Source organism: Macrotis lagotis, chromosome 1 (genome assembly GCF_037893015.1).
Source record: "Macrotis lagotis isolate mMagLag1 chromosome 1, bilby.v1.9.chrom.fasta, whole genome shotgun sequence".
Classification (NCBI taxonomy): Eukaryota; Metazoa; Chordata; class Mammalia; order Peramelemorphia; family Peramelidae; genus Macrotis; species Macrotis lagotis.
The window spans coordinates 914,052,432-914,078,389 of NC_133658.1; the positions used below are offsets into that span (position 1 = coordinate 914,052,432).

The 25,958-nt window shown below is 38.3% G+C and overlaps 1 protein-coding gene across 6 annotated transcripts; it reads left to right on the top strand.

Moving 5' to 3' along the window:
- The first annotated feature begins 23 nt into the window (after window positions 1-23).
- Window positions 24-16,014, top strand: LOC141509813 (uncharacterized). 6 transcript variants are annotated; one of them, XM_074219608.1, is made up of 6 exons: window positions 24-82; window positions 1,321-1,618; window positions 2,472-2,551; window positions 7,917-8,043; window positions 8,911-9,006; window positions 10,257-16,013. In XM_074219608.1, the coding sequence occupies exons 2-6, from the start codon at window positions 1,603-1,605 to the stop codon at window positions 12,134-12,136; spliced, it is 2,199 nt and encodes a 732-aa protein (XP_074075709.1). In that variant the 5' UTR covers window positions 24-82; window positions 1,321-1,602; the 3' UTR covers window positions 12,137-16,013. The 6 variants fall into 6 exon arrangements, with proteins under 6 accessions (XP_074075709.1, XP_074075706.1, XP_074075708.1 ...); XM_074219605.1 differs by lacking the exon at window positions 24-82 and adding an exon at window positions 246-327; XM_074219607.1 differs by lacking the exon at window positions 24-82 and adding an exon at window positions 344-444.
- Window positions 16,015-25,958: the final 9,944 nt, after the last annotated feature.

Genomic DNA, 25,958 nt, shown 5'->3' on the forward strand with positions numbered 1-25,958 from the left:
GAGGGGCGGCCGCCGCCATGCGGAAGCGGCCCGCGGCCGGGCGGCTCCGTCGGACCGAGCGGGAGCCGGCAGCGAGCCCCAGGTACGGAGCCCCCGCTCCCGACGCGCGGCTTTTTCCGGCAGCTACCGGGAAAGGTGGGAGCGGAAGGGCGGAGAGGGCGGAGCCGCAGGAGGAGGGGGCGCGCGGGTCACTCCTCGGACCGGAAGCGGAGGCCCCGCGGCCGGAAGCCCGCCCCGCCCCCGCTTCCGCCTTGACCTTTCCCGCCGCCTGCCGCAGGAAGTCCATGGCTCCAAGGCGGGGCCTTGGTCCGAATAGCGACGGGGCCGGTGAGGGCCACAGGCCTGGCAGCCGCGTGCATGGTTTGGTTTGGGGGTGCTGGGGGATGGCCTGGCCCCGAGCCTCCCCACGGCCCATTCTGGAGAGGCGGCCAGGGCCGACCCAAGGTGGAGTCACCCCACGAAGGGGAGCCGCGGAGGCCAGCCAGGGCCGGTGGGGGGAGTGCCCGGGCAGGGCTTCAGGTTCCAGGCAGGAGACTCAATTCCTTTTTCTAGGCTTTTTTTTTTAAAGAAAGGTTTTATTTATTTTGAGTTACCATTCCCCGCATTCTTGCTTCCCTCCCCCACCCCCCACAGAAGGCATTCTGTTAGTGTTGAATGTGGTGACAAGAGAAAACATAGGTTTGGGGTTTTTTTGCAGTGGAGTGAAGTGGCCCGAGGCCACACGCGCAGCTAGGTAGTTAAGTGTCTGAGGGCGGATTTGAACTCAGATCCTGCTGCCGCCAGGGCCAGTGCTATTCACTGCACCACCTAGCTGCCCTGAGATTTTTCTCATTTAAGTCAATGGGACCAACATAAAGGAAAGCTGAAGTTTCTGGAGTCTAGGCGTGGAAATCATTGTTCTTAAGACCACTTTAAAAGTTTATTTAAGGCATTGGGATTAAACAACCTGCCCAAAGGTCTCACAGCCAGTTTGGATTTGAACTCCGATACTACTGACTCTGGGGCTGTACCCTTAAGATTTTTTTTTTTGAGAACACTGGGTATATAGAATCAAACCATTATTTTGCTTTTTTTCCCCATCTAATCAGCTTAATTTTGACTTTGTGTCTCACACACACACAAAAGACAAAACTAATTATGCACACTTTTGTTTTCTTCATACATTCTGAACTGTATATTCATAAGGACATGAAGAGGGAGGAGAAATGAAAAGGGAGAGGGAGAGGAACATGGAGGGTCCTGCCTTCTTCTAGGTTCTGGATGAAGAGGTTGGTAGATCAAGATTGCTGACTTGTTTCTACCAAACAACTCTCTTCACAGAATTACTTCCTAGAATGTCTACATGAATTCTGGATCTGAATGAGACAAGTTTTCCAAAATGAAGGTTCCAGCAGCAGACAGAATGCCCTTTTCTATAAACCTCACAGATCACACATAAGTATCCTAGGAATCATCTCTTCTGATTTCATTACTCTCCCAATGGCTGAGCCCAGCGAAGCACTGAACAGGGTACAGAACTCTGTTTTCAGTGACTGACATGCTGAAGCAATTCCTGGACATTTCCAGTCAGATCGGCTCTTCCTGGTGGAATAGCTGGCCCAGATGTTTGAAAAGAGAGGTAAGAATTGCAAAGAGATGGTGGGAAGGGGAATTTGAGGGGGAAGAGATGCAGAAATAACCATATCAAGGGAAGGAACCCTTGTAAAATAAGCATTGCAGGAGTAGTATAATGCCAGATGACTTTTGGCTTTTTAAAAAATTTTTATTTAAGGCAATGGGGTTAAGTGATTTGCCCAATTGATTGGCACTTATTAAGAGTCCAAGGCCAGATTTAGGTCTTCTGACTCCAGGGCCAGTACTCTATTCACCTCGATACTTTAGCTGTCCTTTATTGACAACTTAACAAGTCTGCACCATCATAGTATCCTGTCCCTTCCTTTATTAAAGTCTTCCATCTATTAACTATGAAACCACAGAGGGAAACACATTTTCCATTTGATACTCCTGTTTGAGAAGAATATGGATATTGTTATACTTACTACTCTGGAAAACACAATAAATGAGACAGGTGGTTATTTCCTTCTTTAAGAAATTGAAAAAAGTGAGCAGTGACTTTCCCAAAGTTCTACAGATACTAGCTGCACTAGAAAGTGAACTCTTAAGTCTTTTCTTCTGATTTATAAAATCATAACAAAAGAGATATAGGATTAAATGAAGATAAAGATCTTAAAAAGGACAGTAATGCTGTACCTTACATATCTTAATTGCCCATACCAGGTACTTCTGACTCCAAGGCCTGTGTTCTATCCACTGCGCCACCTAGCCCCCTTTGTCTCTCCTAATTTGAGTTCCTTGAGAGCGGTGATTATTTTTTTTTTGCCTTTCTTTGACTTTCCAGTGCTTAGCAAAGTACTTGATCCATAGTAAATTCTTCTAAATGATTAATGACTTGTTTTCTTTTCTTTCCTAAGCCAAAGATTCTGCTCATTTCCAAAATGGATTCAAAGGAGATGAAGAATTGGCTGCTTGCCTCCTCACAACCAGGATCCAGGTGAGTTGGAGATACCCTTCTTTCCTGAACTATCTCATTTTATTATATATTATGCCCACACACATTTGTCAGCTCTCCACTCATCATTCACTTGGGGCCTGGATGATTTGAGATTTATAGCACCTGAAGATGTGACTTGTCTATGTTGCATAAATAATGTTGCAGTTTCTTTGGAGTAAATCAGTCAGTGCTTGCTTTAGTGTTTCAGAGATATTCATGTGAATGGGGAAGGCTTCACACAAAAAGGCAATTGAGCTGATTTAATGAAACTAAGGCAAAGGGGATTTTCATTGAGGAGGACTGAAAAAGTCCAGAGGTAGAATGGACCATGTTGCTATAACAACTACCTTGGTCAGGAAGATTGGGTGCCAGAGGCTGCAGAGTTAGACATGTACACAGGAGATTTTGATGCCTGTTTCACGGTATGGGAGCTGCCAGTAAAACTGAAGACACCTGGAAGGGAAAGAGAGAAATGAAGTTAATTCATGTCTGGTGCTTGCAATTTCCAGTGCTAGTAGAAGGAGAAGGGACCATAATTATTATAATGTAAGACCTGGGTATTCTTTCTTATTTCATTATTGTACTCAATGTGTATGTTCCCCTGATTTTGGTTCAGTTTGTATCAGTTTATAAAAAGTTCAGTTGTTATATTTCATTTCATACATAAACTACAATTTGTTTAGTCACTCCCAAAGTAGATTGGCTAGTGTTTTGCTGTATATAGAAACCTTAAGTTAACATTGATCAATGTCTAATAGTGACATCTGGGTCAAAAAAATAGGGATCCTTCTAGCCTATTTTCTTTGAATAATTCCCAAATGCCTTATGTGATAATTTGGCCAATTCATAGCTCCAGTGTTTCATATTTTTCTATAACCCCCTCCAACTTTGACAATTTGCTGGGTATGAGGTGATAACTCCGTGTTTTGAATTGCCTCTCTCTTAATAGCTTTTGTGATCCCCACTCCTGCTTGCTAACCATTAATACTTTTAAAATGTTTCATCGGAGATAGTGCCAAAGGCTGGAGTCAGGAAGAGCTGAGTTCAAATCTAGTCTCATATTTCCTAGCTAGGGTGAGCCTGGGCAAGTTTCATAAACCTGCCTCAGTTTCCTTATCTGTAAAATGGGAGTAGTAAGATCTAGCACTACGTAAATGCTAACTCATCAATGATGTCATTATATCCTGAGTTTCATAGTATCTTGAATATCAGATTCAAAAATTTTCCCCAACCAAGTGCTTCCCTCTATTGGAAAAAAAAGGAAAAAAAAACAAAAACCTACACTTCTCACTGTATCCTTTCCCCTTGGTCCTTTATAATCTAGGCAAACTATTCATAGCATTCCTCTTATCTACTAATTTAGTAATCCTGTCCAAAAACAAGTCCCAAGAATTTTCCCAAGAATCAAGGCTGCTAACTATTAGTATGCAGATTGCTCTCTTTCCTGTTTTGAAAGTCAGGATATTTGTCTTCAACTTGTGGTTTCTTTCAAATCTTCTGATAATTGAAGGAGTATTTACAGAACAGACACTATAGTTAAGAAAGCTATGTAACATTTATATCTGTATAAACAGATACATATCTACTAGATACATAAATATTTATGCACCTCAGTGGTCACATCTGCCAGTTATTTGAACACCTGAAAATGTGAATTCAGTTACTAATCAGTTCCTACCAGCTACACTGCTTTTGGACTTATTTGAATTTCTTCATGCCTCCTGGAAACTTATCACTGTAAAATTTTATTCTGCAAGAACTAACCAACTCTCCCACACACATCTGATTGGAAAGCAGAACCTTTCTGTCACTCAGGAGATCTGTCTCCTTATTTCCCCCACTGCTTTGGGACTTCCTTGGACTTCCTCATCCTGTCCTGCCTTGAGTATCTTCCCTACACCCCAGATTTTTTTCAGTTTCCTGTAGTATATCATCTCCTATTATGTTGTCAGTTCCTTGAGGGCAAGAACTATCTTTCTTTTTCATATTTGTTCCACCAGTGTTTATTGAATGCTGTTGTGCTTAAATATTAATTCCCTGGTGGTCATTTTGATTCTGTCACATTTTCATAGACAAAACAGAAACACAGTAGTAGCTCTCTTCTCATTGTCCCATCCACCCCAGCTGAAGGTCCTATTTCTTTTTTTTTTTTGTATTGGTCCTATTTCTTAAGCTTCCTTTTTCTTAGATTGCTTTTTTTTTTTTTTTAGGTTTTTGCAAGGCAAATGGGGTTAAGTGGCTTGCCCAAGGCCACACAGCTAGGTAATTATGAAGTGTCTGTGACCGGATTTGAACCCAGGTACTCCTGACTCCAAGACTGGTGCCACCTAGCCACACCTTTCCATTGCTTTTTAAAAAATCCTTGTGTGTGTGTGTATAAACACATACTATATATAAATATATATATAGACATGTACTATACATGTCTATACACATAGAAACATCCATAAATGTGCAGTAAAATGTATTTGACATATATGCATACACACATAAATTGAAATTGGGTGGTGGATGGATTGCAGTGAAGATATTAGGGGAGAAGTTAGAACAAGGATGATGCCTGGGAGAGGGAATAAGTGAGATCTATGTGAATGACAAATGAGTAATAGTGAAGCATTATTGGGAGGAAATTGTGGAGGACAACTGACTTGAGGACAGTGGAAAGTGCTGACTATGAAGTTAGGATACAGTTCAAATCTTATACTTATTACTTAGGTGACCTTGGGCAAGTTGATTCTTGTCTGGAATGAGGAATTTGGGCCAGAGGACATCTGAGATCCTTTCCAGCTTCTACATTAATGACTAATATTGAGAATTTATAGTAGCTAGGAAGAAGGAAAAGCTTAGGGATGGAAAGATATCACATTCTTGAGGTAAGTACAACTGGAAGAATAAGTATATGGTGACTATAATGTTATAAAGAAAAATAGCTTTGAAGACTTAAGAATAATGACTAAGAGGCAAGGACTTGAATAAAACATACTATTTTAAAGATGACCAAAATAAGAATCTGTTTTATGAGATCATGGTTATTTATTATAAGACAGAGTTAAAAAAAATGGGGGAATGAGAGAAATGAAGGTGGGGAAGAAAAGCTGTGATCACCATGGAAAAAGAAAACTGGGATGAGGGGATGGAGAGGATGGGATACAGCAGCAATGAAGTATTTCTTTTTAAAAATGCACAGAAGAGTACAAATGAAGGCTATGAGGGAAAACTTTTTTGATCAATGTGCTGAATTTAGTATATGCTTAACAGAAACAAAAACCTAGCTATACACAGTGAGCATAATAATCTTTCCTTGTCTATAGAAATCTTTATTGTTAGTCATGTTGACTTTTTAAGATCCCTATAGAATAGCCATGTGGAGATGTTCTTTGGGAAAATGATGGTGGGGAATGGTGCTGGGATATATTGATTTGGGAGTCATTTGTTTAGAAGTGATAGTTGAACTCATGAACTTACTGAGATTACCTGGAGAGCAATAGACTATATATTTTGATTTGCCATTTTAGTGAGAGCTCTGCAGTAGCTTGACTTCCTTTACCAAAGCATTTAGTAAACCCATGTGACCCTTTTACAAGGGCCATATTTTGGACAGCCTTGATGAAGAGGAAATCCATATAGGTGATGTGATATAAGGATCGTGGTCTAGCAAACAGAACTCAAGGTGAGTAGCCAGGAGAACCAGGAGGAAAAGAGGGAAACCTAGGGAAGAAAAGGTACTTAAGATGAAGGGATAAAGTTATCAAGCTATAGAGATCAAGGAGGATTAAAGAGGATTTTGGACCTAAAGGCAATTTGTAGAGTTTGAAATAACAGTAATACAGATTAAAAGCTTTATAAAGATGGAGAGATCTGGACATATTTTAGCTGTTAGGGAAAAAGCTAGAAGAGAAGGAGTGATTGAAAATTGAAAAAATTGATTACCTCAGTTCTTCACCTATAAAAATGAGCTGGGAAAGGAAATAACAAATCACTCCACTATTTTTGTCAAGAAAATCCCAAAATGGGGTAGACATAACTGAAACAACTGAGCCCATGAAGGAAATAAAGGAAATAAAGTAAGCAGATTATAACAACATGGTTAAAAATTATTTGTCAGATTTAAGAGTAGCCAAAGAGTTAGTGCCCAAATGAGATAGATCCCCAAAAGATAATTTTGATATTTTACAAAATTTAGATTACTTTCATATTTTACAATAGGTGTAGAAAATAGGCACACTGTTTTTCCTGAGTTCATATTCAGTTCTGGGATACATACTAGCTGTGTGACTTTGGGCAAGTCACTTGACCTTCTGCTTCAGTTTCCATATTTGTAAAATGACCTGGAGAAAGAAATGGCAAATCACTCATCTTTGCTAAGGAAAACACAAATGCAATCACAAAGAATCAAACATGATTAAAAAATGATTCAAATACAATGTTGGTGGAACTGGGAACTAATACATTTTGACTAGGACAACCATTCTGGAGAGTAATGCCCATAGACCCTTTGGTCCAACAATATCCCTACTAGATCTATACCACAAAGAGATCAAAGAAAAAGGAAAAAAAATCCATGTGTACCAAAATATTTATAGCAGCTCTTGTGATGTCAAGGAGTTGAATAAGTTTTGGTTTGTGAATGGAATACTATTTTATTATAAGAAATGACAAAGGGGATGGTTTCAGAAAAATCTGGGGAGACATATGAATTGACACATAGTAAGCAATAATGGAAAGATAATGAAGACTTAGTAACTGATCATTGTAATGTTTCACAACTTCAAAGGACTGTTGATGAAAGATACTGTTTACTACCTCTTAATAGAAAACTGTTGGTCTCAGAGAGTGCAGAATGATGTACAATTTCTTCATTTTCTTTTTTCAGGACATGACCAAAGTAGAAATATGTTTTGCATAACTTCATAAGAACAGTTTTTTTTTTGCCATATTAATGGAGATTGGGTGGATGAAGGGAGATAATCTGGATAAAAAAATTTTTTTTAGAAGAAAATGAGATGAAGGTTACATAGGAAACATATGCCAGACCTCAGGGACTCTGGCCATAGAGCCAGTGTTCCATTCATACTCCCCAACCTCTAACAGTGAGCTTGTTAAATTGAATCACTCACGAATTAGGCACTTGGCTTAGGGATCTGTCAGGGTTAAGTCTTCTGTAGAATAAGGGAGCTTTAACCCAGATATACTGATGCTAAGTCCACACCATCTTACATTCTTTCTTTGACTGTCTCATGAAATTCACAGTGGTTATTCAGGTATTTTAACCAATTTCTTTAAACCCTTGCAACTTCTCCCTCCTTCTCCAAGTTCCATAAGAGGCTTGGTCTTCAGATGCATACGAATATGTTTGTTTTTTCAGGAATCTGTGACATTTAAGGATGTAGCTGTGGACTTCACCAGGCAGGAATGGGAGCAGTTGACACCTGCTCAGAGGTACCTCTACAAGGATGTGATGCTGGAGAACTATAGGAACCTCATCTCTCTGGGTGAGGATAATTCCCTTTCCAACCCTTTCCAACTCAGAATTTGTTCATTGGGATTTAGTTTCAGTCCTTAAAGTTGATCTAAGGCAGGGACCCTCTTTGACAATAGGATGAATAGTTTACGAACTCCTCAGGATAATGTTAGAAGTACCTGAGTTCAAATGTGACCTCAGTGAACAATTAATAATTACCTAGCTGTGTGGCTTTGGGCAAGTTAATTAACTCCATTGCCTTGCAAAAACCTAAAAAAAAGTATCCTAAAAACAAAAAAAAAGAATTAAAAGGAAATTAATTTCAGTGAAATATTTTTTAAAATGATTTCTTAATGTGATGACAGTTATAGGTTATAAGTGCCAGACCTTCCATACTTCACTTTAAAAAAACAATCTTTTGATCCTGCAGGGAATATAGATTCTTATACTGTTAAAATCCAAAATGTTTCTGCCCTTTATTCAGAGAAGAAAAATTCTTTTTTTGGGGGGGGTGATACATGGAAATTGCTAACTTCTTTAAGGGTGCACCTTCAGAAGTCTTTGTCATTTTCTAATCCCCAGGGTTAGGATTTCTCCCCTAAAGCTCCAGTACCAAGACCTGAAGACATCAAAGATTTCCATCTTCTCAGCAGGATGTGCCATCAGTTAGACTACTTTTCCTACTGAGCCTTTCATGAGCCTGCCCTTCTACTCTTAACTGCTGAAGAGACTTTCTAGTCATAGCTCACAGCCTCCTTCAGAATCTCTTTGGCACTCTCTGAGCTTTCCTAAGCATGCCTTCTTTCTCATGATGAGAAACAGCTAGGATTAAAATGTAAGCTGTATACTTTTTCCCAACCTCTCTCCATTTCTTCACTTTTAAAAAACCTATGAACAGGGCTTCCAGTGTCCAAACCAGAGGTGATTTCCCAGTTGGAGCAAGGAGAGGTACCATGGGTAGCAGAGGAAGAAGTACTAAGAAACACCTGTCCAGGTAAGCAAGAACACAAGTAGATGGAAGTCATTGCAGGCAGCAGATCAAATCATAAGTCTTTTCAAGACTTCGGTAAAGAGGTTAGTTAAAGAGCTTTATTCAATAACCCAGACCTGGAGAAAGGATCTCAGGCTTTCATGAATTTTCTCATAGACCTGTTTTCAGCTCATCAGATCATTCGACTGAAATTTCTTCCCTCATTTTTCCCATTAATCTGAGAGAAAGATGAATTTTTTAATTTATAACACTAATTTTTCTACCTGTATTCAAGATTTCATTCTTTTTCTTTCTCTTGGGACATTCTTATGATTATTTCAGTCTTTTTTTAGCATCCTCAGTCTTTATACATTCATTTCCTTCTACTTCTAGTTCTGCATTAACTGCTGCATGTCAATAACAGATACATAACAAAAACCACTTACAGCTGCTGCCCTTTTTTGCTACTTTCTAATTTCTCTTAATTCAGTAGTCTAAATGGCATCTAATGTCTAATTTCTATTAATTCCATTATTCTGAATGAAGTCTAATGTTTTGGAATGTTTATATAAATAAATGTCCTGAAAGGGAGTTCCCTTTCATCTTGGTACATCAGGATAGCCTTCCTGAAAGAAGTAGTACCTGAGCTAGGTATGATATCTTCCAATCTCTTGTCTGGATTTAAACTTCCCATATAGTTTGCCATTATATATACCTCTGCAAATGTTTTATTTTTGAAAATGTATTCCCTCTCTAAGCTTATCTCATTGTCTTTCATATATTGGTAAACAGTATGCTTCCTTCTTAGAATGTCCTGCCCATCCTCTAGTAATCCACTTTATGCACATCTTTTAGTATCCAATTGAAGGCCCTCCTTCTTGAGAAATTTTCTTGCTGTTTTAGATGATTTTGATCCCTCCCTTACTGGGCACTATTACTTACAGCCTTTCCTCTTCCAATATTTACCATCTTACATATGAGCAATCTGAGCCTGACTTTCTGTATCTATAAGAAGGATAATACTCAAACTATTCATTAGGTTTTTGTGAGGAAAGCAATTTGTCCAATTAATAAATCCTGTAAATAAAGAATTAATGTTATTTTAATCTGAGTGAGAAGATATCTCAATAAATGAATTTGGACTTTTACCCTATTAATAATCTCATGGTTCTCAGAAATATATTATTGATGACAAAATGATTTACTTACATAGCAATTTCTTTTCTCCTTCCAAAGAGAACAAGGAACATTTGTATTTTAATTTTTTCCCCCAGATTGGGAAACTAAATCTGAGATCAAGAACTCAGTTCCAAAGCAAGGTACTTCCATGAAAGAACCATCCCAGGAAAGACTTGGAAGATATGTCTTTTGGCACTCACATTCGAAACAATATGATGGATTTGAGAGGCAACAGGAGAGCAAAGAAAGAATTTTGGAGCATGTAGCAGTCTCTCAAAAGAACATGACTAATAAAATAAGACTCCATGGATGTAATATGTTTGAAAGAAGTTTCCCTCTTAAGTCAAGTGTTACAGAGAAGAACATTCCACTAGGAAATAGTTCCCAAAAACATGATGCACTTGGAAATACCTTCAAACAGTATTCAGAAGCAAGTAAAAATAAAAGAATCTTCTCAAGAAAGAAACTTTGTAAGCAGAATGTTTACAAGAAAGAATTTCATTATTCCTCAGCTAAATGTAATGAAATAACTACTGGAGAGAAATCATACAAATATAATGAATTTCAGGAAGCATTCAAACCATGTAAATTCATGACTCAATGTCAGGAAATTTATACTGGAGAGAAATACTATAAATGCAATGAATGTGGGAAAGTTTTTAGAAAAGGTTCATCTCTTACTCTACATCAAAGAGTTCATACTGGAGAGAAGCCTTATGCATGTAATGAATGTGGCAAAGCTTTCAGTGATGGCTCTTCTCTTACTAAACATCAGAGAATCCATACAGGAGAGAAACCTTATAAATGTAGTGACTGTAAAAAATCTTTCAGTGACAGTTCATCTCTTACCCAACATCAGAGGATTCATACTGGAGAGAAACCCTATAAATGCCATGAATGTGGTGCAGCCTTCACACGGAGTTCATCTCTTTCTCAACATCAGAGAATTCATACTGGAGAGAAACCTTTTACCTGTAATGAATGTGGCAAAGCCTTCAGGCAGAATGCATTTCTAGTTTTACATCAGAGAATGCATACTGGTGAGAAACCCTATGAGTGCAGTGAATGTGGCAAAGCCTTTGGTGACAGTTCTTCTTTTACTAAGCATCAGAGAATTCATACTGGAGAAAAGCCCTATAAATGTGGTGATTGTGGAAAATCCTTCAGTGACAGTTCATCCCTTACCCAACATCAGAGAATTCACACTGGAGAGAAACCCTATAAATGTAATGATTGTGATGCAGCCTTCACACACAGTTCATCCCTTTCTCACCATCAGAGAATTCATACTGGAGAGAAACCCTATAAATGTGGTGAATGTGGCAAAACCTTCAGGCAGAATGCATTTCTAGTTTTACATCAGAGAATGCATACTGGTGAGAAACCCTATGAGTGCAGTGAATGTGGCAAAGCTTTTAGTGATGGCTCTTCTCTTACTAAGCATCAGCGGATCCATACAGGAGAGAAGCCCTATAAATGTAGTGATTGTAGAAAATCTTTCAGTGACAGTTCATCTTTTACTCGACATCAGAGAATTCATACTGGAGAGAAACCTTATAAATGTAATGACTGTGGAAAATCTTTTAGTGACAGTTCTTCTCTTTCTCATCATCAGAGAATTCATACTGGAGAAAAACCCTTTAAGTGTAATGAATGTGGCAAAGCCTTCAGGCAGAATGCATTTCTTGTTCTACATCAGAGAATTCATACAGGTGAGAAACCCTATGAATGTAGTATATGTGACAAAGCTTTTAGTAGCAGCTCTTCCCTTACAAAGCATCAGAGAATTCATACAAGGCAAAAATCCTATAAATTTATCGATTGTGGAAAATCCTTTAGTGACAATTTATCTTCTCAATATCAGAAGAGTCATAGTGGAGTGAAACCTTATAAATGTAATGAATGTGGAAAAAACTTCATACATAGCTCATCCCTTTCCCGTCATCAGAGGATTCATAGTCAAGATAAACCTTAAGTATAACTAATGCCACAGTCTACTCAACTCTATACTGGGGAAATGTCATCTATATATATATATATGTATATATGTATACATATATATGTATTTATATATATACACATACATATAATATATGAAAGCTACAGAGATATCATACTGTAAGGATATTAGGAACACTTTCAGGCAGAATTATTGTTATTTATCAGATTATTAATACTGACCAGAAAATAGAAATGTAATGGGTAGGGATGTCTTCAACATCTGCTCATTCTATATTAAGAAAATCGTAATGGAAAAAAATGAATGGAAGAAGCTTCAAAAAAGTTCAAATTGAGTTCCTCATACATCATCAATTTCACTTTTGAGAGTCATTCTGGTTATAGATGATGTAAAGAAAGCTTCAAGCAAACTTGTCCTTTAGCTTGAGAGAAGAGAAAAATATTTCTGGTTCATTTCTCTTTTCTTTGCTATTTATATAAACTCCCACTAGGTAGACCTAAAAACAAGGCTCAGTTTTGACATCTAAAATAATTTCTCAGTAAAACTTGTGAATTGGAACTAAAGAGATAATAGATAAATAGATAAATGGAAAGTGAAGAAATAAAAATTCAGATGAAATATTGAAATACACTTTTCCCTATAGTATGTGTGTTTAGATCTCTTACAAGGCAAAATATCCTTGTGTACAAATTCTGCTTAATGTACATAAGTTACTTATTCTGGCGCCCTCTCATAAGATATGCTTTCAGTGTGAGCTAGAGAAGATAGAATGGATCTGAAAGAGCATGGCAATGGAAGAAATCAAATGTTTCTCTTAGTTTGAGAGCAGGCAAGATTTGAGTAATTTGGAAAGTCATTCTGGGACTAGAGAAACTGATTGCCCAGAGATAATGGTTTTGAGAGGGGGACATGCTAAGACTTCATCATGACTTTGTTCCAAAATTATATCACACTCTCCTTTGTCCATATCCCTAATTCTCAAGGAAACTTCTAGGAAATGTTGGAGATGGGAGGGGAGGGGACAGCTATTTAGGAAAGGAATTGCATCATTTCAGAATAGTCCTCACAAAAAAAGGCTGCAAAATTCAAATAAATGACAACAAAATTAAATTAAATCTGAAAATGAACTTAGCAAAAATCAAGATAGGTATTTGTTGCTGCCAAAAAATTATGCAGTATAATGGCAAAGCAATGAAACTACAAAAGATGTTCATAGAATGTAAAGTGAAGGGGAACAGGCAGAGTAAAGGAGATAGACTGAGGGGAAAAATAGGAATGAATATCCACTATAGAAAGAAAAGCAATCAAGTCACAGATTGCACAAAAAGGGAAGAAGAAGAGATAAGTCACATGATCAGCACATACACTGGGTGAACTAATGGCATCACTGAAAGGCAATAAACAATTAGCACTTGGAGAAATGAAAATGCTAAGATCTAGGAATCTAAGTAAATAAGAAAATAATGCAAATAAATATGACCTTGAAAATCAATAAGGGTTTTCCAACATACCAGAAATAGGCATTTGAGAAGAAATGCAACTTAAGATTGTTGCAGAAAATTCTCCATAGCAGAGAAGAAAACATATAGCACAAAAGCATATAATTTTCAAACTCCTATAGGTTAAAGGTCTTCTTAAGACCTCAAAGGGTAAAAATTAGATTACAATGGAACTAATGAAGAGTCAAATATGTTAGGGGGTGGCTAGGTGGATAGGGCTTGGGCCCTGGAGTCCGGAGTACCTGAGTTCAAATACGGCCTCAGACACTTAATTACCTAGCTGCATGGCCTTGGGCAAGCCACTTAACCCCATTGCTTTGCAAAAAAACCAAAAAAAAAAGTCAAACATGTTTAAGTACTGAAAGGCTTGAATTTAGATCTATTAATCCATGTAAGTAAATATAAGCATAAGAATTGCCTTTAAGAATGGAAGGTTAAAACCTCTAAATTGCGTCTGCCAATGGAAGCAAGGGAAGCTTTAATGAAGAAAACTTTCAATTAAGCCCTGGAGAGTGGAATCTATAAGAACATAACTTGCTCTGGCATCTGCTATGCTAAAATCTTTCAAGCTGTTTACCTCCATAATCACAAAAAATTGACAAAAGTTACTTTAAAACAATTCAAATATTGGCAGTACTGTTGCAGGGGGAAAGTATCTGACAATAGAGAAGGATTATAAATATGGTATTAGTTGGACTAGGTAAAAACTATTACCAAAGCATATCCTTAGGAAAAAAGAAAGTCTTACAAAATTATTTCTAGAAATATTATATGAAGCATAAAAGCAAAATTCAAATCTAGAAAAAAATATTTAGGACCCCAGAATTTGGAGAATGGCTGGAAAATTTGATTCAGCAATTCAATGGATCCATATGTTAAAATGCAAAGTGAGAAAAGGGCTTGTAGGAATGTGGATATAAATATAAAAAAATAGAGTAAATTAATAAAAGTTGTAGTTTCTTCTTTTTTTAATTTATTTTTTTATTCTCATTTTGTACATATGTTTTTCTTTACATTACTAAAATATACTTGTTTACAAGTAAACAAAATACCCCTCCACCCATGAATACCAGACACCCAATGATCACCCTGCTATGTGGCCCCAGGCAGGCCATCCAGCCCCACTTGCCCTGCACCCTCCCCCAAATAATAATAACAAAAAATGTGTGAGTGGATCACATGATAAGTCCATCACAAAAGTTACTTCCATTTTTTCCAACTTTGCCATTGCTGATCGTAACTCTCTCCTTTCTTATTCCTCCACTACCATGTACTATATTTTTCTCTCTCCTTTCACTCTGACTCTGCTGTAGGGTTGCTGAATGGCGCAGCAGACAGATCCCTGGTCCTGGAGCCAAGAAGCCCTGAGCCCCCATACCACCCCTTAGGCCCAGAATCCACCTGGCCCTATGGTCCTGGGCAGGCCATCCAATCCCAGCCCCTTGCAAGAAGTAAAAAATGTGTTATATCTGACCACTGTCCCCCCATGGTCCATCCTCTCCTCCTTTATTCACATCTCTACCCCATCCCCCTGCTCCCCCCTCCTTCTTACTCCAGTTGTCTATACCCCATTGAGTATATTTACTGTTTCTTCTCCTAGCCATCTTTGATGAGAGCAAAGGTTCCCTCATTCCCCCTTGCCTCCCCCCTTCCATATCATTGCAATAGCTCATTGTAATAAAGAAAAAAACTTATTATATGAAATATCTTGGACTATTCCCCCTCTCCTTTTTCTTTCTCCCATTCCATTTCCCTTTTTTTCTATTGACTCCATTTTTACACCATATTTTATCTTCGAATTCAGCTTTCTCCTGTGCTTCAACTATAAAAGCTCCCTCTACCTGCTCTATTAACTAAGATGGTTCATATGAATATTATCAGTATCATTTTTCTATACATGCAGTTCATCATCATTAAGTCCCTCATATTTTCCCCCTCTCCTCCAATCTCCATGCTTCACCTGAGTCCTGTATCTGAAGATCAAACCTTCTGTTCAGCTCTGGCCATTCCAAAAGGAACCTTTGAAATTCCCCTGGTTCATTGAAAGTCCATCTTTTTCCCTGGAAGAGGACATTCAGCCTTGCTGGGTAGTTCATTCTTGGCTGCATTCTAAGCTCTCTTGCCTTCCGGTATATTGTATTCCAAGCCCTACGAGCTTCCAATGTAGTTGCTGCTAAGTGCTGTGTGATCCTGACTGCAGCTCCACGATATTTGAACTGTTGTCCTGGCTGCTTGTAATATTTTCTCTTTGACTTGGGAGTTCTGGAACTTGGCTATAATATTCCTAGGGGTTGGTTTTTTAGGATCTCTTTCTTGGGGGGATCGGTGGATTCTCTCCATTTCTATTTTGCCCTCTGCTTCTAGAATATCAGGGCAATTTTCCTGTAGTAATTCTTTGAAAATGATGTCAAGGCTCTTTTCCTGATCATGACTTTCAGGTATTCCAATAATTTTCAAATTATCTTTCCTAAGTCTGTTTTCCATATCAGTTGTTTTTTCAATGAGATATTTCACATTTTCTTCTAATTTTTCATTTTTTTGGTTTTGAAGTATTGATTCCTGATTTTTGGTAAATTCATCAATCTCCCTGAATTCTATTCTTTGTCTGAAGGATTTATTCTCCTCAGAGAGTTTTCTTATCTCTTTTTCCATCTGGCCAATTTTGCTTTTTAAAGCATTTTTCTCCTCAATAACTTTTTGAACTTTTTTATCCATTTGACCTAAGCTGGTTTTTAGCATGCTATTTTCTTCAGCATTTTTTTGGATTTCCTTGACTAAGCTGCTGATTTCATTTTCATGTTTTTCCTGCATCTCTCTCCTTTCTTTTCCCAGTTTTTCTTCTAACTCCTTCATTTGATTTTCAAAGTCTTTTTTGAGCTCTATCATAGCCTGAGCCCAATTTCTGTTTTTCTTGGAGTCTTTAGATGCAGGAGCTTGTGCTTCCTCATCTTCAGACTGAGTATTTTGATCCTTCTTGGGCTCATTTGCAAAATATTTCTCAATAGTCTTCCTTTTGTTTCTCTACTTGCTCATTTTCCCAGCCTGGGCCTGGTTTTGGGGTGCTTCCTGAGCTTTTTGGGACAATCCCTCAGTGGTCTCAGTGTGTGAGGCTCTGTCCTTGCTACTGGTCTGTGAATGACCATAAGCGCCCCCCTCTGCCACGGAGCCAAGGTGTGTGTGTGGGGGGGGGCCTAGACTGCAATCAGGATCTGAATGTGGTCAGAGCCCCGAGTCCTGTTCCAGGGGCAGAGGACAGAGCTCAGCAGTCTTTCTCTCTTCACTCCTCAGCTCAATGGGCTCATGCCCTGGGGGCTCCTGCTTACCTGCTCCACCTGCTTCTGTTTCTGGGTCTAGGCTGCTGAAAGACCAGGCTGCTGGCTGTGTGCCCTGAGGGCTGGGCTCCACGTGCTTGCTCTGGCAGAGGTCACCCGCTGTTCCCCCACTTTGTGCTGGTGCTCCCCAGGGTGCAGCTCAGGAGACTCCCCTGCTGCTGTGAGCTGAGGCTCCCAGCACCCTGGGGCTGCCTCCAGGAGACTGAAGTTCTTTGGCTCTGGTGGGCCACCCCTCTGGCGGGCCACCCCTCCGACCCGGGAAGCAGAGCCTTTCTGCTCTTTTCCAGGTTACCTTGAGTAGGAGAACTGCTTCACTGGGTCCCTTTGTGGGTTCTGTCTCTCGAAAGTTTAGTTAGAGTCCTTAGTTTATGAGTTTTTATCAGAGAGTTCCTAAGACTCAATCCCTTCATGTTGCCATCTTGGCTCTGCCCTCAAAGTTGTAGTTTCTAATTGTTGTTTCTTTTTTTATGGTGAAATTAACCACAAAATGAAAAAAGAGCAAGGAGGAAAAATTGGCAGCAAAAGGAACTTTGTATTCTCCTTTGGAGAGAATGTGATATTTTTCAACATTACACAGTGAGTAAGTTCAAGAGCCCTATGAATAGCAATACTCTACAGACCCTGGCCCTGCTTCTAGCCCAGCTTCTCCAGTTAATTCAGTATGGCAGCACCTGTGGTAAAGAAGCCAGTCATCTGTATTAACTGGTGCCTACCTAGGGCAGGTAAACATAATCAGTTAAAGCAGCAAAACATCCTGATGAAAAGACAGAAATTATGTGCATACATACATTGATTCATCATGGCATTGATTAATTCATTATGACAATAAAATAGGATCAGCAAAATGGGTGCCCATTGAATGGGAAGTAGTTAGGAAAAAAACATGAATCTGCTATCTGAATATACTTGTGTAGCAAGTAATGACACTAGGAATTTAAAGAATCAATCAAAGAATCAAATTATGAATTGATGAGTTGCAAAAGAGGAACAAAAAGCAATATATATGACTACAGCTTAAATGAAGAAAACACTAAGAATCGAACAGTGATTGGAAAAAACAGTGAAGTCTGGAGAAATTAAGGAAAACATACCTCTATCTCCATAGAGAGCTTGTTAGGACAGAACTCTATATACAGATATGGAGAGGACAGTCAAGCATATAAACAAGGACTTATTAGTAACTATCTGCCAGGAACTGGACTGAGCCCTAGTGATATAAAGAAAGGCAAAAACAGTCACTTCCCTGAAACAGCTTTACATTCTAATTATGCCCATGCAAGATCTATACAGGCCAAAAAAGGAGACAATCTCAGAAAGGAGACACTAGCATTGATTGGAACTAGGACAGACTAATTGAATAAAGTAGGATTTAGCTGGTACTTGAAGGAAACAGGAAAGCCAAGAGGCACATATGAGGAGGGAGAGCTTTCCAAACATGCAGGGACAGGCAGTGAAAATTCACCAGATCTAGAGATGGAGTGTCTTATGAGAGGAACAGCAAGAAAGTCAGTGTTGTTGGATTCCATGAGGAGAAGAAATCTCCGGAAGGATATGAAAGTATAGGAAGGGGGCAAGTTGTGAAGTGCTTTTAGCAGAGGGTTATCTGATCCTGGAGGGTAAGGGAGTGTAGAGAGACCTTTAATTTAGGAAAATAACTCTGGTAGTTAAATAGATGGATTACAGTAATGAGGACATGGGAAAAGAACACAAAGCAGAAGGTTATCCCCTGAACCAGGATGCTGGCTGTGTCAAGAAGAAAGAAGGGTCCATATTCAAGAGATATTGGCAGGATTTGGCAATAGATTGTTTATGTGAGTGAGAGTGAGGAGTTAAGGATGATACTTAGGTTTTGAGTCTGGGGATACTAAGGATAGTGATCCCTTGCCAGCAATAAAAGTTATGAAAAGGAGTGTGTTTGAGAGAAAAGATCAATTCAACTTTGGCCTCAATTGATTTTAAGATGAATTTGCCGGGAGTGGCTAGGTGGCACAGTGGATGAAGCACCAGCCCTGGAGTCAGGAGTACTTGGGTTCAAATCGGGTCTCAGACACTTAATAATTATCTAGCTGTGTGGCCTTGGGCAAGCCACTTAACCCCATTTGCCTTGCAAAAACCTAAAAAAAAATGAATTTGCTTATGAAAGCTATTTCAAGATGCCCAATAGATAATTGGAGATACAATCCTGGAGATTAGGGCTGGATAAATATATTTGAGAGTCATTTACATGGATATTATAATTGATTCCATAGAAGCTAGTGGAATTACCAAGTAAGAATTGAGAAACAAGAAGACTCAGCTAAACATAAACACTTAAAGAGAAAAGGGTGATTGACAGTGTTAGAGTTAAAGAGATGAGGAATAAGAAAAGGCCATTAGATTTAACAATTGATGGATCATTGACAACTTTGGGCAGAGCAGTTTCAGTTGAATGAAGAGATCTGAAGTCAGATCTGCAGAGTTAAGAAAAAATGATAGTAAGTGGAGAAATGGAGTGAAGACAGCTTTCTCAAGGAATTTAGATTAATTCTATGGAGGTATGTTTGGCTCAAAAGATTTTGTTTTGAGCATAAAAAAGACATTGGCTAAGTGTTTAATCATGAGGGTACCAGCCAACAGATTAAGAGAGATTGAAAATTAGTAAAAGAGTGGAATGATAGATGAGGCAGTGTTATGGAAAAGATGAGATGGAATGAGATCCAAGGGTACATGTGAGAAGATTTGCCTTGGCAAGAAGGGGTACTTCTCATGGGACATGAACGAAGGAGTCGATAGTAGCAAAGAAATAAGTGATGAAAAGGAGAGAAGAGGGAGCTTTGATAATTTTTTTTTTTAGTGAAGTATGAGACAAGTTTCCCCAGATGAAAGGATAGAGATTGAGAAGGAATAACAAGGTTTGGAAAAATTTTTGTGTTGAGTGGAATAGGTGAACCGGTTAGGGAGATGTGAAAGGATTATTTTGCTGTCCTGAGAGCTCATTTGAGACTGTGTAACACAATTTATAATGGACTCAAACAACATGGTTTTGGTTTTTTTCTCTAGTTTTGTTCAGCAGCAAATAACAGTGGGTAGTGGGAGCACTTTAGGATTGGGGTAAGGCATGATCAGTGTTAAGATATGGGGGTAAGTGACTCAAGGGTGGAGGATAATGTAGAATTAAACAGGTTCACCAAAGGATCATGATGAAAAATTGATCAGACAATAGACAATGTAACCCTTCACCCCCTTTCCCAGTGTTCTGCTTTCTTGTCCTCAGTGTTTCCCTGAATTACTTGCTTTCATCTTCAGTGTTTTCCTTTTCTATTCATTTTCTGATTCTCATCAAGACCTGGATCCCTCCTGATGATATGGGGTCCTTGACAACTCATTCTAATTCTGGTTGTACTTTCACTCTTAAGCTTACCTAACTCACTGACATGGTAAAGGAGTAAGAATACTGTTTCTCATTACCACTCCCAGTCTCTCCCATTTCCACTATCAGTAAGTAATCTCTTCTCCTTTGAAGTTCATTCAGTACAATTTATCATTCTTTCAAGACACTGTTGACTTATCTACCAGCCAACAGTTTGCCAATGAGTTCAGTGCCTACCAGATAGTCTATCTTAACTGATATCTCAACGAGGGGATATCAATATATATAATGATGCTTGTTAACCTCCTCCACTTGACAGCAAGGTCACAGGGACATACCCTTAATTTTGCTATCACTTAACAAGTATTCTGATCCATGTTCAGGAACTTTGAAAATCCTTTAAGATTTGATAATCTTTTATCATTTCAGGTTTTTCTCTGCCTTAGGATCCCAACCTGTTCATCGTCACTCAGACCTTCAATCCCTCCATCCCTCATTACACTGACTTCCATCCCTTCCCTGTTTCTACTATGTGGTGAATTGGTTAAACGTTATATTCTGTGTGTTCAAACATAAATACCTATATATGTGTATATATACATGCATATATGTTTATATGTACATGTGTGTGTGAAATACCACCTACTTAGTCACCTCCAGTCTCTGTTATTTCTAGGATCAAATATGAACTCTCATATTTAAAGCTCTTCACAACCTAGTTTCTTTTTTCCATTCAAGTTACACTTTAATCACCTATATGTACTCTATGATCCAGAGACCCTGGCCTTCCTGCTCCTCAAACATGACACTACATCTTTGAACTCTGCATTTCCTAATGTCCATGACTGGAAGGTTGTCCTCTCCTCACCTCCACCTTCTCCTAAGAGTCGATTGAATCCTCCTTTCTGAAGCTGAAAGTGTACTGTTAGTGTCTTCCTCTGAAATTACTTTACATCTATTCTATATAGTTTCTGTTATAGATTGTCTTTCCCATTAAAGTGAGAGCTTCTTGAGAGCAGGGACCATTCTCCCACCCCTAACCCTGACTTTCTTTGTATCCTTAGTTTCTTAACACAGTGCCTGGAACATTAAATAATTAATAAATGTCTGTTGATTTACACATAAAATGTTAAGAACTCCTTTTCTAGTTTGAAGACAAGCAGAGTCAAAGACAATTGAAGATGTAAAAGAATTGAGGAGACTTGAGGAGTGGATCCTGAAGAGAAAAATGCAAGAAAGAAATGAAAAAGGTCGTTGGCACGAAAAGGAAAGGAGGGTTAAAAAAATTAAGAAATAGTTAGGGGCAGCTAGGTGTCACAGTGGATAAAGCACCGGCCCTGGAGTCAGGAGTACCTGGGTTCAAATCCGGTCTCAAACAATTAATTGCCTAGCTGTGTGGCCTTGGGCAAGCCACTTAACCCCATTTGCCTTGCAAAAACCTAAAAAAAAAATAGTTAAAGTGAGTTAGTCGGTAGAGAAAACATGATTTAGTCTTTGAGATACAAAGAAAGGCAAGAGATAGCCCTGCCCTTCATGAGGTCATCTCATGAATGAGCAAACATGTATAAGTTATACAGTATAAATAGGAAAAAAAACTAACAAAAGGAAGGTTCCAGAATAAATTGGAATTGGGAAAGGCTTCTTTTGGAAAGTGGAATCTTGGCTTGAGAGACTTGAAGGAAGTAAAGAAATAGAGATGAGGAAGGAGAATATTCTAGGCTTGGAAATTCCTAGAGTAGAAAAATGGAATATATTCCAGGGAATAGCAAGAAGTCACTGGATTGAAGAGTGACTGGAGGATGAAAATGAAGGTTCCAAATCACGAAGAAGGATAATGTCGCCAAAAGAAATGTAAAAATTGGAAGAAGAGGTGGGGTTATACAGAAGTAATTTTTTTATTCTGGACTTTTTGAAAAAATATTGATGGATCATCTGGGTGAATCTGGCTACCATGAACTTAGAGATACAGACCTAGATCTCAGGGGATAAATTAGAACTAGTTATAAGTAACACTATATTTGGAAATCATCTACAATAAAAATAATTAAACTCAAGGGACTGAGGTTACAAAGTATAGAGAACAAGCATAAAGAGACTTTTTAAAAGAAAGTATGGTCCCTGTGGGCACATGAAGGTAGGCCAGACATTTTCTCTGATTCCCCACAACCTTTTAAACTTCTCAAAAACAGAAATTATATAACAAAGATAAAGCAGCTGGCTCAATAGTCTAGTATATCCAAAAATCCAAAAGAAGGTTAAAAATAAAACCCTGGGCTCAATATCTCCACCCCCATCTCAGATGTTACTGGCAGCAAGGTAGCACTAATAGACCCAGAGGCTTATGTCAAAACTGCATCCTATACCCTGATCCCTCCCCTCTTTTCAGAGATATGTAAACCCTGGCTCTAGGTTACAGAAGTTTGCTCAGACTTTGGCAGCCAGCTTGATCATGGCCCTTCAGAAAGCAAAAGCCTGCCAGGACCTGCAACTCCAAAGGACCAGAGCCAGTGAAAACAGGCTTTGAAATTCTAGTGTCAAATTTTACTGATAAGTTTAAACAGTATCTTATATCATTTACCAAGATAAAGTCAAAATGAATAGGTGAATAACTTTTTACAGAGAGCACAGAGTGAGGTCCTCGGAGAAGACCTGGCCATGGTAATAGAGGAAGAGAAAAGGGAGGGAGTCTAGGTGTGTGAGTATGTGAGAAGACCGGTGGCAGAAGGTAGCTGTGGACCTGGTGCTGAGGAAGGGCTGTTGCTGTGTCTGGTTTGGTTTAGGGAGTGGGTGCAAAGTTCTGGCAGGTGGGGAGAGCCTGGGCCTCCAGGGAGTGCAGTGACCAACTGTGCCTCAGAGTGGAGTTTGAGGAAAAGTATTCAGCAGTGGAGCAAGGCTTCAGGGTAAGAATGCAGAAAAGCAAGCAAGCAATGGTGGCCTGTGGGGTGGGGCACTAAATTTTATGATTTAAGCACCAGCAACAAGCACTTTGAGTTTATTGGATTTGTTGATTTATACACTTGTATTTCATCCAGTTCAATTCAAGGTACTGTTCAACTCTAATAAAATTACTGGGCAAAAGGACATGAATTGTACATTCTTAAATAAGTTCATTTTCTAGTTTTTCTCCTCATGTCTGTTAACAAAAATTTGTTATTTGAAATTGCTGTTGCACTTTGGGGACAAGGATTGCCTCACTCTCTTTTGTTCAGGTCCTGGCAGCACAAGTAGAAATATTTTAGTATTGATGAAATCACTCATCAAGCTATAAGCATCCTCTGTACATGAAACGATTTTGACTATTTGGCTATCTTAGATTTTTTTTTTTTGTTCTAAATGCATTAAAAGCATTTTCAAAACCAAGAGACAATAAAAAAAAAATAAAGTTTCTATCTGTCCTAAAAAGTCTCTTCAGAATGCTTATTCTCACATGGATAACTGCCTCAGAGTTAAGAGTGGTGAAGCTGTGCTAAGCAGCCAGCTTGTCCAATCAAACTTCCAATAAGAAGCATCCTTCCAAGAATGGACTTTGGGCCTTGTGTCCCTTCTGGACTCTGCAGTTCCTTGATGCTGATTCTGTATCACTTGGGCTACAAAAGGAAAGGGGGAAGGGCATAATCATTTACTATGCACCTAGTGTTTTACAAACATTTTCCCATTTGATCCTCACAACAACCCTGGAAGGAAGATGCTACTATTATACTCATCATACAGTAAGAAATGGGGCAGAATCTACATTCAGAGAAAGAACTATAGAGTCTGCATGCAGACCAAAGCATTTGATTTTCACCTTTTTAAAAAATTGGTTTTATATATTTTCTTTTTCATTTTTTTCCCTTTTGTTCTGGTTCTTTAATAATATGACTAATATGGAAACAGTCAACATGATTTTATGTGTATAATTTGTATCAGATTATTTGCTGTCATGGAGAAGGGTAAGGGAAGGAATGGAGGGAGGAAGAAAAATACGAAACTCAAAATCTTACAAAAAATGAATGTTGAAAACTATCTTTACATATAATTGGGAAAAATTAAAGAAACTGAGGCAGACAGTTTAAGTGAGTTGCCTAGGATCAGATAACTCATACTGTTTGATGATGGATTTAAACTTATGTCGTCCTGAATCCAGGCCAAGCATTATATCCACTGACCCACCTAGCCATTAATATCCATGTCATTAGCCAAAAACATTTGTTCATGTATGTGATTCTAGCAGTTAAGAAAGTCATTATACAGCCAATCTAGGGCATTAATCTTTTTTGTTTAATGGATTACTTTAGCAGGCTAGTGCCAAATGATGTTTTAAAATACATAACAAAATCACAGAGTTACAAAGAAATCAATGATGTGGCAATACAGTTATTAAAATTCCTGAGTGCCATATAAATATATTTTAAGATATCTAAATGAATGCCTTCTATTTCTGCTATTCTGAATTTCTGTAGGACTTCAGGAATCTCCTCTTTTCTTCCATTCTATGCTTTGGCATCTATCGTGGCTTCTATTTTTATTTCTTTGTGGTCTTATTGGTTTTAAAATGAAGGAGAGGATATTTGTCATACCCCCAAAATAAAAGACTGGTTACTTTCTCATACAGTAGCATAAATAAGCTTTCAGCATCCTCCTAGCATGAGTTTATTCTTTTTTTTCCTTCTCCCTGTTCTGTGTCAAATTATATACTGTTCCAGATCAGAAACAGAGAAACATCTTCACTAATCATCCCATTTATAATTTTTTTTTTAGGTTTTTGCAAGGCAATGGGGTTAAGTGGCTTGCCCAAGGCCACACAGCTAGGTCATTATTAAGTGTCTGAGGCCGGATTTGAACTCAGGTACTCCTGACTCCAGGGCCAGTGCTCTATCCACTGTGCCACCTAGCTGCCCCCATCCCATTTATAATTAAACTAAGCAGTATTCATTACTTTTCTTACATTTCAGTGTGTAAATTGCCAACACAGTAGTAGATGTAATGTAGTGATTGTGTATCAGCATTTTATCCTAATTCTGAAAGTCAAGTCTATCATGGTTGCCACAAGAGGTGACTAGAGAAAGGGAATGAGAGAAAGCAAGAATGATAAAAGGAAAACCCAATTCAACACACACAGAATAACATTGTTGTTTGAATTGACCAGAGCAATTGGGGTCAGATTTCTAGGGGCCAAATCATCAAATTAATTATGATCCATATTTTAAACAATCTCTTCACAAATAATTCTGTTTTAAATCCCAGATTCTGTCACTTTTGGTAAACCAACCAATAGTTGGTTCATCTATTAAAATGAAAATTTGAAGCAGCTTCTAAATCTGACTTTAAAATCTCAAGCCAGTAATTCTCTTAATGTTTTATTAGGTCAGAATTTTTGGATAAGCACAGTAGCATTTATAATTCCCATTTAATTCTTAGCTAACATCTTTCTCACAAAAATTGCTTTGGACATTTTGTCACAGATACAATTATGCAATTAGAGATTTATAAAGAATTAAGGAATAGCCAACCTAAGAGCACTAAATATTTGCTTATTCTGTCTTCAAGATGGGTTCTAATAAAGAAATAAACGTTTATTTTTAAAATATATTTATTTACAATTACATACAATGTTAGTTTTTAACCAGTCTTTTTTTTTTTTGCAAGGCTTTTGAGTTTTACAATTTTTCTCCCTC